Genomic DNA, 18,304 nt, shown 5'->3' with positions numbered 1-18,304 from the left:
AAAAATAGAAGGCGGTTATAAGATCACCCGGTGACCCATCTTTCCATATATAGACCACAAGAACCTATTCACCCTGCCATTTTCCAGAAAATTCACCAACTTCTTCAAAAACTCTACACAATCAAATTTCAATCAATCAATCAATTATTCATTCATAAATTCAATCAAATTATCAAATTAATTGAATTTCAATTTTGAAATGGTGTCGGTAAATCCAAACCCTACGCAATCGCAAGGATTTAACCTAGAATTTACGAATTCCGGTATGCCTCTTCCCGGAGTTAACCCTATTCCGCCGATAAATTCTCCGGTTTCCGGTGGTTCTGCAGTTCCGATGGCGGAGGATCACTCTAAGAAGGTGAGGAAGCCGTATACGATCACTAAGTCTAGAGAGAGCTGGACTGAACAAGAACACGATAAGTTTCTCGAAGCTCTTCAATTGTAAGTCTACTTATTAGCTCAATTCCCTTTTTGTTCGTCAATTAGGTTTTTGATTGTGTTAAATTAGTAATATTCATTGAATTGTTGATAATTTGGTTATGATCGTACTTTTAAAATTTTTAATTTCATGTTGAATTGTGTTGAACAGTGAATTTGTTTTGTGTTTTTATCTGCTTTGTGAATTAATTGCTATCATATTTACAAGAGAATTTGTATTTGTTGTTGCAATTATGTTAGGGTTTTGTATAGGATTTGGTGATCATCTTGCTGTTTATATTTTTAATTTAGGCTTGCTTAATGTATTTCTTTAATCATCAATAATTTTAATTGTATATAAGTAAAATTATACAGGAATTGATAATTTGAAAATGTTCATTGAAACAAATTTATAAATCTCTCCTGACTATGTTTTTTCTTATTTTAAAGCATTAGAATTAGTTAAAGAAAGGAGTTTATGTGTGTTTAGTTAATTAAGTCATCTAAAAGTGATTTAGAGGAAGTATGTTGGCAGGAAAGAATAGAGAAATGAAATTTGGGCAGTTATAACATGATTTATTACTATTACATTTATAATATTTGAGAGCTCGAGATATGATGTTTGTATGTTGAAATGCTGGCGATTCATTAGTATTGTGAAGAGCTACTTGATATTATACCTAGCAAGTTGCTATGTGAACTTAGAGGGTGTAGTATGTTGCAGCATGAATGCCTCGATAAATTATAGGTGGTAGATTATGGATATAAATATGGATACTGGTGAACTTTGCCATTGTTAAAGGGTTATTAGAATGAAGGGATAACATTTAATAGAGGGCATCCAATGTCGATTATATCGGTACTTTATGGATAGGACTGTAGGAGAGGGGTGATTGTGTTAGTATAGGGGTGTTTGCAGTGAGGTTTTGGATATAATAGCCCTAACCCAAATTGCAAAATTGTGGTTTGTCATATTAATGCAGGCTGTGGTGTGGTAGGTGTTAATTTTTTTTCCCTGCAATTCATTTGCAAGCTAGATGCATGTGTTTGTATTTGGTTTGAATACAATGTTTCCTAATTTGTATTTTTTTTCTCCCGTTTTGTGCCACAGATTTGATCGTGATTGGAAGAAAATTGAAGCTTTTATTGGTTCCAAGACAGTTATTCAGGTACATATTGGAGATCTTCTGCTTTCCAGAATCCAGATATTCCATAAACCGGGGCTGTCAGATCATATAACTTGTGTTGTTTGACATCCATAATTAAACTACTGTACTTAAGTTTCTGTGTAACATAAGGTGTTTTAATTTATGTAAATTTGTGTGGTATGCAGTTTATGGCCAGTTTTAGTTCTTGGTTTTTTGTTATATGTTTCCATAACCATGTGCTAGACAGTGGTGGTTATAGTTTGTTTTGTTCTTTTTAAAGCTATCGGGATTAAAAGAGCATCTGGAGATTGGCTGTTGTTTGTATTTTTTTTTTCCTTTTCTGCTGTTCTATAGTTTCATAATCTGAAGATGCAAAGGTCCGAAATTTACATCCTTTTACACCTATTACCCCTCATGCTTGATGATTTGGCTATTATGGACTATTGATGGTCAATTATTATGTTTTTCCGTTGCAATGAAAATTGGGCACGTCCTGCGCATGGACTTCATTTCTTTATTGTTTATGACTCTGATGATCAAGTAATTACTTGTTAGATTTTGGAGTTGACAAGCAATAACATTGCTGCTCATTGGAGTAGCTTGGATTGAATTGTCTATGATGTTGGTGAGCCAGTATTACTCTAGCAAATGTGCTTATTATTGGCTCTATTTTGCTGATGGATGCTGGCGGGTCATGAATTTTTGATCCTTGCAGATTCGTAGCCATGCTCAGAAGTACTTTCTAAAGGTTCAGAAGAGTGGGTCTAATGAACGTGTGCCGCCTCCTCGACCGAAGAGGAAAGCAGCGCATCCATACCCACAAAAGGCATCTAAGACTGGTTAGAATGCTACATTCCCATGTGCCGTGTCTGCTTCATAGTGACCTTTTCTGAGAATTAGTAATTCTTACACACCTAAATGTTTTGTTTGCAGCTCTTGCAATTAATCAATCTACCGGACAGTATCAGAATTCTCCTGTTGGTGTTTTGGAACCGGGGTATGTTTACCAACCTGACCCATCATCAGTCCTCACCAATCAAAGTGGTAGTGCTCCAGCATCGTCCTGGACTTTTGGGTCCATGCCAGTTGTCAATACAGCAAACTTGAGAAGAGGTAGATTTCTTGAACCAAATCCCCATAAAGATCTATATTCTATATTTTGTCATTTTGAATACCACTATTCCCCTTTCTCTAAACCCTTTTCTTACTCTCGTGAATTTTTGCTGTTATTATTTTCTTTTAACTGTATAATGAGTTTTATATGGATCTGTATCATCTTTGGATGCTACTGATCTTTGAAATTCTTACTCACTGATTCTATATAGAGTGAACCTTTAGTATAAGAGTGGTTCTTCAAGAAAGTATAGATTAACAAAGCAGAATATTGTAGATCAATGCGCCTGGAGTTTTCTTCTAGCTGGTTCATAGTACTGATAGAGTGATAGTAGTAATTTTGTTTTGGGGGTGGTGGGGGGAGATGAAAACGAGGATAAAATACGAAAAAAAATTATAGGAATTTCCCAACTTCATTTTTCTATCTAAGAACACACGACCACAAGTTGTAAGCAACATAGAAGGTAACTTGTGACAGGAACTTATCAAGAAGTGGACATAATTTAGCAAGAATTGAGTCAGGGACAGTGGAGTATCATGTGTCATAAAAAGCTGGACTGTGTTCTTAAGAATGATGAAAAGTTAACAATTTGTTGGAAAAATTGCCTGCAAGAAACCAGAAATGAACTCATCTGACATGTCTTTCATGCAGATGATGCAGCATTAGCAATGCCCTCAATGACTCCAACGGGTTGCTGCAGCAGCAGCAATGAGAGCGGAAGTACTTGGCCGACAGCTGGAGCTACGGATCAGACAACTCAAGCAAAGCGTGTCAAAGGTATCGTTTGTTGGCATAGTGATTTATATGTAGATTTGCTAAACCTGGCCAAGTCTCATGACAACATAGTGGGTGTTTTGGTTGTATTTCTTTATTTAATTTTTTATGGTGCTTTGATTTTGTGTTCCTGGATTTATAGCATTTGTATGATGAAGGATGTATCATATACATGTGTTGGGTTTGACCTGGAGTGCTGGCATGAATTTACAGTTTACTTGTAACATTATTCTTTTTTGGTGTGTGTGCATTCGTTGACATCTGGGAGCTATCATTCTCATTACCTTCTTTCATGGTTTTCCATCAGCCATCTTTTTCTTGTGCCAGCTACTTCTTTTCACCTCCAAGTCCTTGCACAGTTGTATATATATCATTTTAGAAAACCCAGTTTGTTTTCAAGTAGTTGATACTTGATAGTATGTATTCTGTAAAGCTTCAATTGTTATCCTTAGTTCATTACTCTTCTTTAATAATGATTATTGTCCATAGAAATGAAACTGTTACCTTTCTTTTTGACCTTTTGTTTCTATTACTTGAGATTAGTTATAGTGTACAAATTTATTCAGGGTACATTGACAATTCAGTTGACAGACACTTCTCTGTGCAGCTGTCTTCATTTAATAATTCAGTTGACAGTCACGGACTCACGTCTCTGTGCAGCTGTCTTATGAATTTTACTTTATTTTCCCAGGATAGATTGATTCTTTTGGAAGCCTTTCCTTTCCATTCACCAGAGATTAGTGTCTTCTTTGCTTTCGTCTTTTTTTTTTTTTTTACTCATTAATTATTACTAATAGAATGGAATATTTATTTACCTGCTTCCTTCTTTGATTTAATTTTCTCATTGGTTTAATGTAATGTTTACCTTCTTTCATAGTCTTATGATCTGGGTGGGAAAAAAAATATCTTAAAAAACAATAGGAATTGCAAGCAAGGGGAGGATTGAACAGTAGTAAGCATTTTATATATTGTGCAGTAATATAGTATGTGGAGAAAAAAAGAGCAAAATGGGTGGATTGAATAACTGGTAATAAGAACAATATGTATTGTCATAAAGTTTTATTTGACAGCTTCCTTATCTGATGTTGCTTTGCATATTCTCTTGTTTTTCTTTATATATTCTGAGATTATATGTTAGGTATGTTTCATTAACATGCACCTGATATTCTCTGCATGATCCTTTTTGTTTTTCAATAATACCCCGAGTATGGTAAACCTTGATGTTTACATAGAAGTCTAGGATTCTATCTGTCTACTGTATAAATTTTGCATTGGCCAGAATTTATACTAACATATTAATTTCTGTTCCACTTGAAGCAGTTGTACCAGACTTTGCTCAGGTTTACAGTTTTATTGGAAGTGTCTTTGATCCCAATGCTCGTGATCACCTGCAGAGGTTAAAGACAATGGACCCAATTAATGTTGAAACAGTATGTTTCCTTTTCTCTTATTATTTGGGAAAATAGGAATATATACTACGGAGTAATTATAATGTCCCAGAGTGGTTTAAATTCTGTGTTATATTCTTGCTGCTTGATCTTAAACCATCTGTTATGTATGTTATTGATTGACATGATAGTTTCAGCATTCTCTGAGAAGCTTTTCATATGTTTCTGAACAACACTATTTTCAATTATCTAATGATGTTTCTTTTGATATCTTTACCAGGTATTGCTATTGATGAGAAATCTTTCAGTCAATTTGCTTAGCCCTGAATTTGAGGAATATGTAAGCGCACAATGTTTTTAGACATTAGTTACTTTTCTTATAGCTTTAATTTCTTCTTCTTTTTTTTTTTTTTTTTTTTTTTTTTCCCCTCTCTTTTTATGATTGCTTGATTTAGTGTTGATGTTGTGTTTTCCATGGTAACAGCGGAAGTTATTTTCATCATATGATGCGGACTCTGGTAAAACTAGATCATGTAGTCATCTCTTGCCAGCTCAAGATAACTCCAAGACCGTAATTCCTGCTGTTTACTAATCAAGAAGGTATCAATCATCAGATTTGTTTACTCTCTTTCTCATTTTCCCTTTATTATAATGACCGCGTATACGATATTTCCAGTGGAAGTTAGAATACAAGTTTGGGTGATCCTAAACAACCAGATGTTCCATATAGTCGTCTTTGTGTAATGTGCATGTTCTCTGCGAGTTTGGTTAGCAGAGTCGAATTTTCGGAGGGAACAAAGTGGTGTACCTCCTCGCTCCTCATGCCCTGCTGCCTGGGTTTTGTACTGGAGTTCTACTGCAGCCAACAAGTAGGTTGCTTGAGACATTAGTCTAGGTTTGTAACATAAAGTTTTTTCTTACGAGGTTTAAAAGTGTGTCTGTATAGTGTCCTGAGATCCTCTACTGAGGTTTTTGTAATATCTACTAGTCAGAGAGTGCTGCTGCTGTTGGGAATGTTAAACTTTTCGACATAGCTGTGAATGGGAATCCTTTGTACATATTGAATCTGAGAATGTTATGTATATAGAAGAAGGTCCGGAACTGGTTTGACTGTTGATGTTATAAATAGAGTTTTCTGTCAGTTTCCCAAACACGTATTCGGATTTGATAGAAAATATGGTAAAAACAAATATAACTTCTTGATATTGAATGAAGAAGTATCAACTAATCTATAAAATGAAGTTTTTACTGACCTTATAAAACAGCAATTCATAAGCTGCTGTGCTGCAACTCTGAGTGTAGCTTTACTGTGAATGCATTTTCAACTTGGTATCTGGCGTACTTCTTTGTTAGAAGCAAAATTTTTGTTACAAGCAAAATTTCTTGAAAAATTATTGAAGCGAAGAGCAGTCATTGATTGCTCCAAGAGCTTTCCCACTTTTGTTTCTCAAACTCCCTCTTTATTAGCTTGGCCCATAACACCATCATTGCAAGATCTTTCCTATCCATTCATGTCATCCTTATTAAAACAAAATGGTCAACTTTGGGACAATTGACATGTTTTGAATGCTCAACAAAAAATATCCATTTATTTTAGATAAGGTAAAGATAGATTTGAACAAAGAAAAATTAGACAAATAAGTTTTGATTTTTGATTCTGATATATTTATAAATTAGAGTGTATTTATGTCAATGGTCTACAAGTGTGAAGTTAATTCTGATTTTCAAAAATCACTTCTCACACTCTCTTTAACTAAATAAAATGGAAGTATGTACACAATACTTACTAATCTTTGATGTGGTTGTAATGCTAAAACATTGCTACACTACTTACTAAACTAATTCTATTTAGGCAAGGAATAAAGATTGTTAAGCAACTTACAATTAATTCATTGGTTTAATAATTTTAATCTCATGATGACAGTTTCATAACTTGAAACAAAATTTTAGATATGCCATCTCCAATATCAAATCTTCTATTATACATGTATCAAAAAAATGCATATACAAATGTTATTGAAATTAAGAGGTTTGATGAGACGCAAAATGCAAAAATAACTTTAAAACGCAATCTTAAATACACTGTTTTCGCCGCTCAAACATCATATAGCCACATGGAATAGTACAAAAGTTTAGGATTTGGATTAATGCAAGAAAACTTACAAGGATTTGCTCATCACAACCAATCAAAAAGACTAGTCCAATATTAGAGACCTTGGCAAATGATGGAGTCATTTTCATTGAAACACTCAAGTGCGTGACATTCACGTGATGTAAAACGCGAGTGTAATAACACCATTGAATTTATCAATATCTTTTCCTCCCCCCTTCTACCCTTCTCCCTCTCTCTCTCTCTCTCTCTCTCTCTCCACTTTCTCTCTCCTCATAAACGATCCAATTTAACACAGAGGTAAGAAAAACAAGGAAGATAAATACCCATCAAATTTCACGTTTGATTGAAATTCTCTCTCCTTCGAATCCTATCTCAGGTGATTTTTCCCCTTTTGTAATGTTGTAATTGTAATAAAAAAAACCCAGAAAATTGACAAAATGATGCAGAAAACCCTAATTTGTTTTTAGGAAAACACTGATTTCTATCGGGGAAAGAGGAGCATAAAAATTCAAAAAAAAAAATGAAAAAAGATTGAATCTTGAGTTTGAGTAGTTCATCATTTTCGAAATGTTTATCCGGGGTTGCTAACTTGCTATTATTGGAATTCAACGTGGTTTTAAGGTTAGGATTTCTTGATTTAGAAGTTGAGGTTTGAATTTTGATTTGAAGATGATGAGTGCTGCTGTATATATATGTTTTTGTTGAGCTCAAATTAAGGAGATTTTGGTTTGTGATTTTGTTTTAAGAATCTGTTCTGAAGTAATTATAGTTTTGATTGTAGATTGATTAATTTGACTGGATCAAGAAGTGGGATGAACTTAATTTGAACTCTTTAGGGTTTGTGGATTGGAAATTTAATTGATTGTTTTTTACAAGATGGGATTTTGATTTCTGGAGAGAAGCAAGGGTTTTGAAGCGGATGATGATGGGTTATTGGATTGTGAGAGGCTTTGAGTAGAAAGTGGAAGTTGGAAAATTGGTTTCTGCTTGAACTTTTCTGAACAAGGGGAGGATATTTTGCTTTCAATATCGTGGGGTTGCGTGTTCGGAGTTCATATGCCGGTTTTACCTGAACAGTTTTAGTGTGGAGAGCGGTGCAATTGGCTGAGATTGTAGTGGAAGTGTGTTCTTATATTTGGCTACCATGTCTGACGCGAGTTCTGGAGTTGAGGAACAACTCTCGGCGGTCCAGTCGGAGGATTCAACTGCAACATCCTCAAAGTACTTTATCACCTTTGTTATTGTTTGACTTGTTATAGTGAATTTCTGTCTTTTGTTGAAGTTAATCTGGTGATGCATTTGTTTTACTACCACAGGAAACCGAGCAGGTCATATACAAGAGAGTTCCTTTTGTCATTGAGTGAGCTGGAAGTTTGTCAAAAGTTACCTAAGGGTTTTGATGAATCACTTTTGAGGTATTATGCTTTGTAAAACTTGCAAACTTTCCTCTTTTGATTAGTGTTACACCATTGTGGCTTACTAATATGGGCATGGTGATTGATCAGTGATTTTGATGATGCACCTACCCATGATCGTCAACGTGTCCTAGGAAGTTCATTATTGCAAGGTTATAGGAGAACTGACTATGGATCATCCATGCCATCTAAAGGGGATTCGGGTAATTTTTCTAGAGGACCGAACAGGTGGGATAGTCGTTCAAGTGTGCGAAGCGATACTGATTCTGATTCAGGTACTTTCTTTAGAATCATTGTGATACGTTGCTATCACTTTTTTAAGTTTACTTTTTATTTGTGGTGATTAGATGTTCTGGGTGGGGTGGGGGAATGGGGGCTAAATTGATTAAGAGTTGAAACGTAAACCTTGTATGATGATGAATTGTCTTGGCATTAGAACTATGCTACTGCTTTTCTCAGTAAATTGGTGATCTTAATTTCTCTTCAAGGAAGCAATGTTTTTTGTAATTGCATGTAAACTTGGTCTGACGATTCTTCTGTGGAGCATAATAATGTATTGAAAATCTGAGTTATTTTTTTTACTGCTGCATAATTATATGTTGCTGTCATTTTCCAAGTTTAAAATTTTACTTTGATGTTTTGAGGAGTTGAGAAATTTGAGTTATGTAGATTTACATTGTCGAAGGAATTTAATCCATTCTGATTATTAACTAAGTTTTGTTATACGAGTAGATAAAATGGTAGTAATGGTACTGTTACAGAAGTAGAGTCATATAGGCGTTTCTGAATCAGGAGTTTGTTGAAGTAGTTGTGATGCTTTAGAGCTAAATACTGATAATTCATTAGTATTCTCATCTGTAATAACATTTGACAAGCCATCTGCTACATAGAGTCTGGAAGGCGTTATGGAAGCCAGGCAAGGAGGTCATGGCAGAGCCCCCCTGAACATGATGGTCTTCTTGGAAGTGGTTCTTTTCCAAGACCTGCTGGATATGCAGCAGGTGCACCAGTTCCAAGGTTTCGTCCTCCTAATGAGAACACCCATCTTAACAGGAGCAATGAACCATATCATCCTCCTCGTCCATATAAGGTATGTAATGCGTCATTGTGTATGGATTTTTACTTTGAATTACTGTTTCTGTCTTTGTACTCTTTTTTTGATGTTTGTATATGTGTGTGTTTAATGAGGACTGATGTATGTGAGTGCTTGACCTGCTTATTTTATATGTTCAGCATTAGATCTTGAATATACATTTTTGTCATTTTAGCTCTATCTTCTTGCAATTGAGCGCTAAAGCTATTTATGTTCACCAATTTTTTCCCCTCTCCTCCAGGCAGTACCTCACTCTCACTCTCGAAGGGAAGCTAATGACTCTTTCAATGATGAAACATTTGGTTCAGCTGATGATACCAGTGAGGATAGGGTTGAAGAGGAGAAAAAGCGAAGAGGTATCTTCATTTATTCGATGTTTCAATGTAATTGGTTTGATTCAAGTTTTCTTCACCATTAAATCAACTTTATAGTTAATTACCTTTTTCAGCTGAGTTTGAACTCATGAGGAAGGAGCAGCAAAAGGCTCTTCAAGAGAAACAGAAATCGAGTCCAGGCAAGACAGGTGATGCGTTTTCAGAGATGGCATTGCTGGAAAATCCCAGCGATGATAAGATGTCCACTGACTTGGATAAAGTATCGAAACCAACTCAACGAGAAGACTCCAGCAAGCTTTCAGTTTCTTCGCATGCACCTCCATCCAGACCACTTGTTCCTCCAGGTTTTGTGAGTAGTGTTGTTGATAAGAGCTCCACGGCCAAGTCGTCTCTGGTGCATGCTGAATCAATGGAGGTAAATCTTCTTCTCCTTCAGGCTTTTAATTCAACTGGAGTAAGTAGTTTTGCTAATCAAACTGATGTATTTGAGTTGCGAACTGCAAACTGAACTTTGAACTCCCACTGTCACTGAAGTTTTGCTAATCCTGAAGTGAAACTATAGTGGTCACTGGTCAGTAGATAATATTTTCCTTCTCTGCCATGTATGATTTTCAAGTCAGAAGTTTTGTTCCCTTTGACTGATCTTGCACTGTAGGCTAAAAAAGTGAAGTTTGGTAATTGCTAGGAGAGCCTAGGAGCTAGCACAGACCATTATTTTTTAAAAGCATGGGGAACGAGCTTATACACGGTTTTTATGCCAAAAAGCGGTGCGATGTATTATTTGTAGGGGGAATCCATTTGTTTAGAAAAATCATGGAGACTGCGGATGAGCTTGTCCATGTATTAATTGCAAAAAAATCTTGAAAGCCTTCTTGCTCATTTAATGACCATTACTGACAGTCTACATGACACGTGACTAAAATTTAGGTTGCTTGGAGTCAAATGAAGGGATTACTAGGGAGTGTGCATGACTTGAGAGGCTGAGATTTGGTTTACAATCAATATCATTGTATTAATTGCAAAATAAAGCTTGAAAGCCTTCTTGCTCATTTAATGACCTTTGTTGACAGTCTACATGGCACATGACTATATTTAGGTTGCTTGGAGTCAAATGCAAGGATTTATGACTAGGGAGTGTGTGAGCTTTGTTTTGCTCTTCTGTCTCTCTATTATTCTTTCTACTACCCCTTCCTTGACTGTCAAGGAGATAATCACTAGGACCAGAAAGTTGCTTGAAAATATTGTCAAGTCCTCCTGTGTTTATTATGTGAGGAATACAGTTAAAGCATGTTAAAGCTGTTAATTCTGGGCTGAGATATTTTCATTTTTAATGCTTATGCATGCAACCTTTTCTCTTGTAGATAGGAAAATCAGAACCAGAAGACAATCATCAGGATGTAAACAACAAAGCTCAGGAAAGAAATTTTAACGACCTTCACAGTCAGGCGAGTAGCACATCAGATATTAAGGCGGCAAAAGCGCTAGACTTATCTTCAATTCTTCAAGGTGCTGATCATGCAAAGGCTCCAAGACTTCCTGATGCTAGTGAGGTCCTTGAGAATGGTGAAATATTGGGGCTTGGTTTTGGGGTTACTGGGCCTAAGCTACTAGGTGAACCTGCTCGTTCAACATCCATTTTAGATAAGCTATTTGGCAATGCTGCAACATCAAGCAATTCATTAACGGCCAGCTATGGTAGCACATCCAACTTTGTGGAGGTAACTATGCCCCTTATTTGCATTTCCTTCTGCAGTTGTGCAGCTTGTCCTTATTATATGATTGTTATACCGTGTGATCTTTTGGTATATAGCTTGCAGCTCTAGAGGCCTTACACTTTTGTCTTAGTGTATCACTACAGAAAATACCTTTACACTTCTCTTTTGTGGGGTTTTGCCTGTTGAAATACAAACATAATGAATAATGATGGCTACCTCCTTGGTGGGGGTGGGGTTGGGGGGGGGGATTCTGGCAATTTACATGACATCTCTCTTGACTGCAGTGCCTTGTTTTACGTGTTCATAGGTGATAAATAAGGCTGGGGTTGATGTGGGTATTTTGGAGAGGCTTTCTGAGTCGTTTGTGTTATATTCCTAGTGCACATACTTCCTTCTTTTTTTTGTTGCTTTTCATTAACGATTGCTTGTATCGGATAAGTTGGAATCCATATTATGGTGGTGAGTTTTGGCTTTACTTGCTGTCAAGTTTCGAGACAGAATATATGGTCTTGGTTTAGCTACATCTAATGTCCAATTCTATCTTTTTGGTTGATAATATGCTATGATTTATGTACATGGTGTTATTTAGGATGATGCTAAGACAGATGATATCTGGAGCTCTAATAAGTTGCAATCCAAATTTTCTCGATGGTTTCCTGAAGAAGGTAAGCTCTATTGGCTTAAAAATAATTTGATAATTGATCTCATTTATACATAATTGCTCCTCTGAAACCTCCAGGAGATCTATTGTCCGAGAAGCCAAATAATTTGCTGTCACTAATTGGTGGTGGTGAAAAAGGAGGATCCAATGTGCCTGACATTTCAGCAATGGGATCAAATTTTACCTCTGAGACTGGTTTGGGGCACAAAACGTCCAATTCAGCATCTTCTCCAGGCGAGATATCGGGGCAGTATGCTAATAGTTTTGTTACAGAAGCAAAGCCTGCTGTGCTAACTTGTGAGGATCTTGAGCAGTCAATTCTTTCAGAAATTAGTGGAGAAAGTTCAAATTCTCAGTTTTCTGGGAATAAGCATCATGCTTTAGAGATTAAAGCTGGACACATTGACAATCAAGCTTCACACCATCTTCTTTCCTTGCTGCAGAAAGGAGGATCGCAAGATGTAGCGCCAATCACAGTTGTTGAAAAAAGACCTAATAAGCCACGTGATCACGAGGTTGGCAAATTAGGTACGCTTGATGGCAATGTAATTGACGCTGGAGTAAATAATCCGGGAAACTCATTGACCCTCGAGTCACTTTTTGGGACAGCATTCATGACAGAATTGCACTCTGCCCAAAGAAGTGTTACTGGCTCTGCTAAAAGTGATGTTTCAAATAATTTTCCCTTTCCTCCTACAATGAACGAAAATGGAATGAATCAATTTGCACCAAATGATAGAATTCCCAAGTCGGATAAAGTAGGGGATTGGCTAGGGTTTAATGATGCTCTAAAGGAAGCTGAACTCTCTAAGCAACCTGCTGAAGTTGATAGGGGAATTGATGTAGCACTCCCTGAAGAAGATAGCTTAATAAATCACATTGATCCTATGAATGCTGAGAACTCCATGATGCGCAATTCAGGTTCATCTAACTCAGACTTCCCACCCCCGTCGTCACGCATGTCAGCTGATGTTTTTGAGAAACTAGCAGCACTAGGTGGGGCTCCTAAAGATGAAAGATCCATGGTAGGGGGGCATGACCCTCGCTTATTTCATGGTCCCTCTGATATGCTGAAATCTGAACTTCCATACCAAAATATGCATCCACAGGCATCTTCGCCACAGATCCATAGCTCCCAAATGAACCACAACAGACCATTATTTCATGGTTTGGACTCGCATCCTGCACATCTTGATCCACAGCTAAACTTCATGCCTCCCGAGGCTATGATTCATCGTGATGCTCCAGCACATCATCAGTTTCCTGCAAACATGGGCCACCCATCTTTCCAACATCCTGGGACTGGTCATCCAGGGTTTGATAATCCCATTCCTTCTCCAATCTTGCAGCAGATGCACATGGCCGGCAATCTTCCTCCACCTCATTTAGCTAGGGGATTTCCTGGTGCTGTCCCTATGCCTCCTCATCCCAGTCACAGTCCTGCTGGTTACATTCAGGAGCCTAACTCAATGCAAAATTTTCCATTTGGTCAACGGCAGTCACAATTTGGTGGTCCTGGAATGGGCCCAACAGGTAAAGCTTTAACCCAACCCTCTTTTGTTATTCTTTCTTTACAGCTCACAATGCCATGAAATATTTAATGGTTTTAAGTGTGGAAATGGGAATGAGGGATTTTTTTTTTGTAAAAATTAATGACGCATGTTTGTTATGAGGGAGTGGGAGTTGGATGTGAGATTGAAGCTGTAGCTTGTATTGTGCTTTCACCTTGCCATACCCATCAAAAACAATGAGCTGAGCTAATTAATTCATTATTTATCTCCATGTAGCAAATAAACACTTACAAAGTTTTCATTCCAACTCCACCATCACCTTTCATACATCGTGCATATCCATATGCACCTAATCAACATCTTCTTGAAAAGGTGATTTATAATCAACATCACCATTACCTTATTATCTCTAGAGTCTCCTTTCTAGGCCATGGTAAGGACTAAGGAGCACTAACTGTATGCAGCCCTTACCCCTGCATCCTTTTAATCGTCCTATAATTTGATAACAGTGATGAGTAGTTGCGGTCTCATAAGTTAGAACTGAAAGTAAGGAGGGGGGAAGTGGGGGATGGTTGGGCAGGTGGGTATGGTTCAGTGTTAAAACACACTATTGAGTTCCAATCTTTTAACTTCACCAGCTGTCCTCGAGAGTGCTTCCAATTTTTTTATTTTTATTCTTTATTCTATACCAAGTACTATGTATTATTATTGTATATTTTTATTTTTTTTTAATTTTGCATCCTGTTTGATTTGAGCTACAAATAACTTATTGGTTGGTTTTTTTTTTTTTTTTTTTTTTTTTTTTTTTTTTTTTTTTTTTTTTTTTTAATTTAGGTCCTGAGATTGGTGCTGCTAACAACCCCCCTGAGGCATTTCAAAGACTCTTGGAGATGGAACTTCGAGCAAATCCAAAACAAATACACCCTTTTGCATCTGGCAGTCCTAGCCGAGCAATGTATGGACATGAACTGGACACGGGTTTTCGGTACAGATAGTGTATTTCGATTGTGGATGTATTTTAAAAGGAAAACATATGATCATCTTCATCCCCAGATGACTTTTGCAGGATGGGTTGTCTGTGCCTACTGTAAACTGTTTATAGTGCAGTAAATTTTTTTTTTTTTCTTCTTCTTGGTTTCCAACTTCCAACGTCTAGCATTGAGTTTATTTTAAATGCTCTTTGTTTCTACACGGTGGAACTTCCTTTGAAATATGACTTAATTATTTCTACTGTTTGAGAGATTATTACTCTTTTAGCAGTGCTTTCCATTTGCGGATGATTGTTGGCTGTTTGCAGGCTTACAGCTTCTGTGATGTGGAGAAGACACAGAAGAGCCAATCTCTGACGTGCTCTTTATGCTATACAAGGCTTTGTTCTTGTCAGCTACTAAGGGCTTGATTTGATTGACTAAACTGAGCTGAACTGAACTAAATAATTTATGAGAGGAGGATATTAGGAACACAATTGAACTGAACTTAAGCTAAAGAGAACATGTCCTTAATTTTCACTTACTCTCGGAAAAGTAATTTCACACAAGTTTATATGTGCTGACAATTAATAACCCAAGACATGTTATGTTTTATGACTAACAAGTTAAGATATGGTAACAAATCAATAAGAGGATGCTAATTTCATAACAATAAGTTCGGTCATGTGAACAAGTTAAAAAGTATGTGGGAGCTATTTTTACGACAAGTTTGGTCATTTGGACTTGTTAATGTATGGGATCAATAACTCCTCAAAAACATAATTATGTCAATTGTAATTTGCATGTAGGAATTAATATTTAACGGAGGTAGTATAAAAATAATAAATGTGCTGTCTGAGCCCGGGTTCGAACCGGGGACCTCTAGTGTGTGAGACTAGCGTGATAACCGACTACACCACCCAGACGATTTTGTTAGAAATAATCACTTTATTTATAACAACTATACTTTCACAATAAAGTAATCTATCCAAGTTTGCAAATGGCTAAGGCTCATCCTCAAAGCAGTCTTATTTTAAGGAAACCACCATTTCTCTCTATCTCTCTCTCCTCTATCACACTCTCTTGCTCACTCATGGCTTCAGCATCGCTGCTGCAATCAACTTCCTCTTCCTTCGCCGGCGTCAGACTTCCTTGCCGGAGCTCAGTCGCTCCTCGCGTCGGATTCTCGCCGGTAACCATCAAAGCGGCTGCTGGTACGGCGGTTTTCGTCGACAAATCTGAAGCCGAGACTGTTCATCGTCTTAAGAATGTTTATCTCGACAAAATCATTCCTCTTCTTAAGGATGAATTCTCTTACTCCAACATGCTTGAGGTCTCTCTTTCTCTCTCCTCTGCTTAAGTATTTCACCATTATTTTCTAAAAAATTGGAGTGATATTGTGTATGTTTAATTGCTTAATAGATAAATTGTTCATGTTAGTGCCGAAATTGACGATATGTGTTAGCATTTTTGTCAGGTGTATTGAATTTTAAAGATTGAATGAGGTTATTCATTTGAATTTCATGTTTAGGTTTATGTCGTGAAAGTTTAGTGTAAAGGATTGATTTCTGGTTTATATTGTAATGGAGATGAATATTCATCCTACAATTTTATCTGTTAATTTTGAATTTCAATGTTTTTATAATTATGTGCTTGGAATTTGATTCCTGCAGGTTTTTTTTTGTTTTTTTTTTTGTTACTTGAATTTAGTTGCCTGGAACTTAAATTCTGCAGTTTTACTAAATTATTTGGAACATCTGTTTCATTTTGTTGAATTTAGCCGATTACTTATAGGGCGGAACCGCGGAATGCTAATGATCATCAGTGTTTTATCAAATTATGTCTGTCTCACAAAATGATCATCAGTGTATATATCTTACTGCTTTTAGGGGTAAATTTTTAATGAACATTCTATGAAATGTATATAGATTAGACTGAGGTTCTAGTATACAAGAACTCGAATTTACTGGATAAGATATAGTTACTTATTTCTTTTAAAATATATTGATAAAATCATAAAAATATTTCAAATATTCATCCTTATACAACCAAAAGAATAATATCTGTGGAATTGAATTCATAGAGAAATCATATCGTGAATTTGTAGTAAAATTTCTGAATTTTTATTTCTTGGTATGAAATGTGCACAGGTTCCCAAGGTTGAGAAGATAGTAGTAAACTGTGGGATTGGGGATGCTTCTCAGAATGCCAAGGGTTTGGATGCTGCAATTAGTGAGTTGGCCCTTATTACTGGGCAGAGGCCAGTAAAGACAAAGGCCAAAACATCCATTGCAGGGTTTAAGGTCCGAGAGGGTATGACGCTTGGGATTGCAGTCACACTACGAGGAAATGTAAGTCTGTTGCCTGTTTATTTATCAACATTTCTAACTTAATTTTGGTTGACTACACTTGCAAATATTACTTTGGTATACTGTGATAACTTTGATGCTGCATCCCTGTTTTGTCACCCCTTGGGTTTTATCATGTTTTGTAAGGAGTTAGTACAATTCTATTTTCCTGATTTTCCTCACTCAATGTAAACGGAATGGATTTAGAGCTTGAACTAGCTGCTCTGTGTTTCAGCCAAGGGAATAAAACTGGCAGAAAACGAGCATTGATATTATCAAAAGTAGTCATATAAAGAATTCTGGTCAGGTTCTCTGATGATCAGTTCGTGCATTCAAACCTAGTTACTATATGTTGTACTACCTTTCTGGTTTCTGTTGTTGAATGTGGTGGCTTTTGGTTCTCCTGATTTTGTATACATTTGCACATTCAATATTGTAATTCTACTTCACTTTTGGCATGTAGCAAAGACATGCCTCTCAGAGATGTAGTTACAATTGTTCTAACTTTAATGCTTAATTGAGATGCAGATTATGTATTCATTTTTGGACCGTCTTATCAACTTGGCTCTTCCTCGAACAAGGGATTTTCAAGGTGTAAACCCGAACAGCTTTGATGGGCATGGGAACTACAGCATTGGGTTTCGTGAACAAAGTGTGTTTCCAGAGATTAAACCTGAGATTGTTGGCAAGGCTAGGGGAATGGATGTTTGCATAGTAACAACAGCTAAGACGGATAAGGAAGCCTACAAACTGCTGTCCCTAATGGGAATGCCGTTTAGAGAGGGTAGTGGACCATCTACTGTCGTTCGCAAGAAGAAGTTGAAGTCTCACCACTTCGATTCAAAGTCAAGGGGTAGGAGATAGGATGCTAGGGGTTGTTCACGAACATTTAATTTTTTTTTAATTTTTTTTTGGGCATTTTCCATGTACCTACGGTTTGTGGCCTTTAGGCATGCCATGTAACAAAACTATGATGTTGTATGAAAAATGAAAAGTTTTTGCTATCAATCAATCTTCCATTGAGCCTGTTCACTTTTGGTACATGTTCTTGAGTATTTCGAGCATCCCTTGTTTCTTGGGAGCTATTTCAATCAGTGTTAGGGCCTGTTCACATTTACTGAACTAAGCTGAACTGAACTGATTGGAGCTGAACTGAACTGAACTGATTGGAGTTGAACTGAACTGAACTGAAATGAATATTTTATGAGAGAGGGAAATTAAGAGCAGAGCTGAACTGAACTAAACTGATTGGAGCTGAAGTGAACTGAACTGATTGGAGCTGAAGTGAACTGAACTGAATTGAA

General features: G+C 36.7%; 3 protein-coding genes and 1 non-coding gene across 14 annotated transcripts; 3 read left to right on the top strand and 1 right to left on the bottom strand.

The window, feature by feature from the left end:
- The first annotated feature begins 47 nt into the window (after positions 1-47).
- On the top strand, positions 48-6,007 carry LOC145613279 (protein REVEILLE 5-like). Of its 2 annotated transcripts, XM_081668356.1 has the most exons (9): positions 48-441; positions 1,529-1,586; positions 2,281-2,404; positions 2,499-2,678; positions 3,331-3,456; positions 4,774-4,883; positions 5,122-5,181; positions 5,326-5,441; positions 5,518-6,006. In XM_081668356.1, the coding sequence occupies exons 1-8, from the start codon at positions 200-202 to the stop codon at positions 5,431-5,433; spliced, it is 1,008 nt and encodes a 335-aa protein (XP_081524482.1). In that variant the 5' UTR covers positions 48-199; the 3' UTR covers positions 5,434-5,441; positions 5,518-6,006. The 2 variants fall into 2 exon arrangements, with proteins under 2 accessions (XP_081524482.1, XP_081524481.1); XM_081668355.1 differs by having other exon boundaries at positions 5,326-6,007.
- Positions 6,008-7,182: 1,175 nt separating this feature from the next.
- On the top strand, positions 7,183-14,811 carry LOC145613124 (uncharacterized). 10 transcript variants are annotated; one of them, XM_081668183.1, is made up of 12 exons: positions 7,187-7,330; positions 7,422-7,575; positions 7,736-8,175; positions 8,271-8,369; positions 8,460-8,644; positions 9,245-9,459; positions 9,704-9,818; positions 9,911-10,212; positions 11,159-11,515; positions 12,102-12,177; positions 12,252-13,706; positions 14,519-14,811. In XM_081668183.1, the coding sequence occupies exons 3-12, from the start codon at positions 8,099-8,101 to the stop codon at positions 14,677-14,679; spliced, it is 3,042 nt and encodes a 1,013-aa protein (XP_081524309.1). In that variant the 5' UTR covers positions 7,187-7,330; positions 7,422-7,575; positions 7,736-8,098; the 3' UTR covers positions 14,680-14,811. The 10 variants fall into 10 exon arrangements, with proteins under 10 accessions (XP_081524313.1, XP_081524308.1, XP_081524311.1 ...); XM_081668187.1 differs by lacking the exon at positions 7,422-7,575 and having other exon boundaries at positions 7,183-7,330; positions 7,831-8,175; XM_081668182.1 differs by lacking the exon at positions 7,422-7,575 and having other exon boundaries at positions 7,183-7,330.
- A 693-nt stretch (positions 14,812-15,504) lies between these two features.
- TRNAV-CAC (transfer RNA valine (anticodon CAC)) lies at positions 15,505-15,578 on the bottom strand. The gene has a single exon. It is a non-coding gene; the product is annotated as a tRNA-Val (tRNA).
- Positions 15,579-15,639: 61 nt separating this feature from the next.
- On the top strand, positions 15,640-18,008 carry LOC145615113 (large ribosomal subunit protein uL5c-like). Its single transcript, XM_081670191.1, has 3 exons — positions 15,640-15,985; positions 16,803-17,003; positions 17,529-18,008. The coding sequence occupies exons 1-3, from the start codon at positions 15,653-15,655 to the stop codon at positions 17,862-17,864; spliced, it is 870 nt and encodes a 289-aa protein (XP_081526317.1). The 5' UTR covers positions 15,640-15,652; the 3' UTR covers positions 17,865-18,008.
- The last annotated feature ends 296 nt before the right edge of the window (positions 18,009-18,304 follow it).

The sequence above is a fragment of the Chenopodium album genome, chromosome 25 (genome assembly GCF_948465745.1).
Source record: "Chenopodium album chromosome 25, dcCheAlbu1.1, whole genome shotgun sequence".
NCBI classification, from domain to species: domain Eukaryota; kingdom Viridiplantae; phylum Streptophyta; class Magnoliopsida; order Caryophyllales; family Amaranthaceae; genus Chenopodium; species Chenopodium album.
Note: the sequence above shows the minus strand (reverse complement) of the source record. Positions and strands in the feature narration are given on the sequence as shown.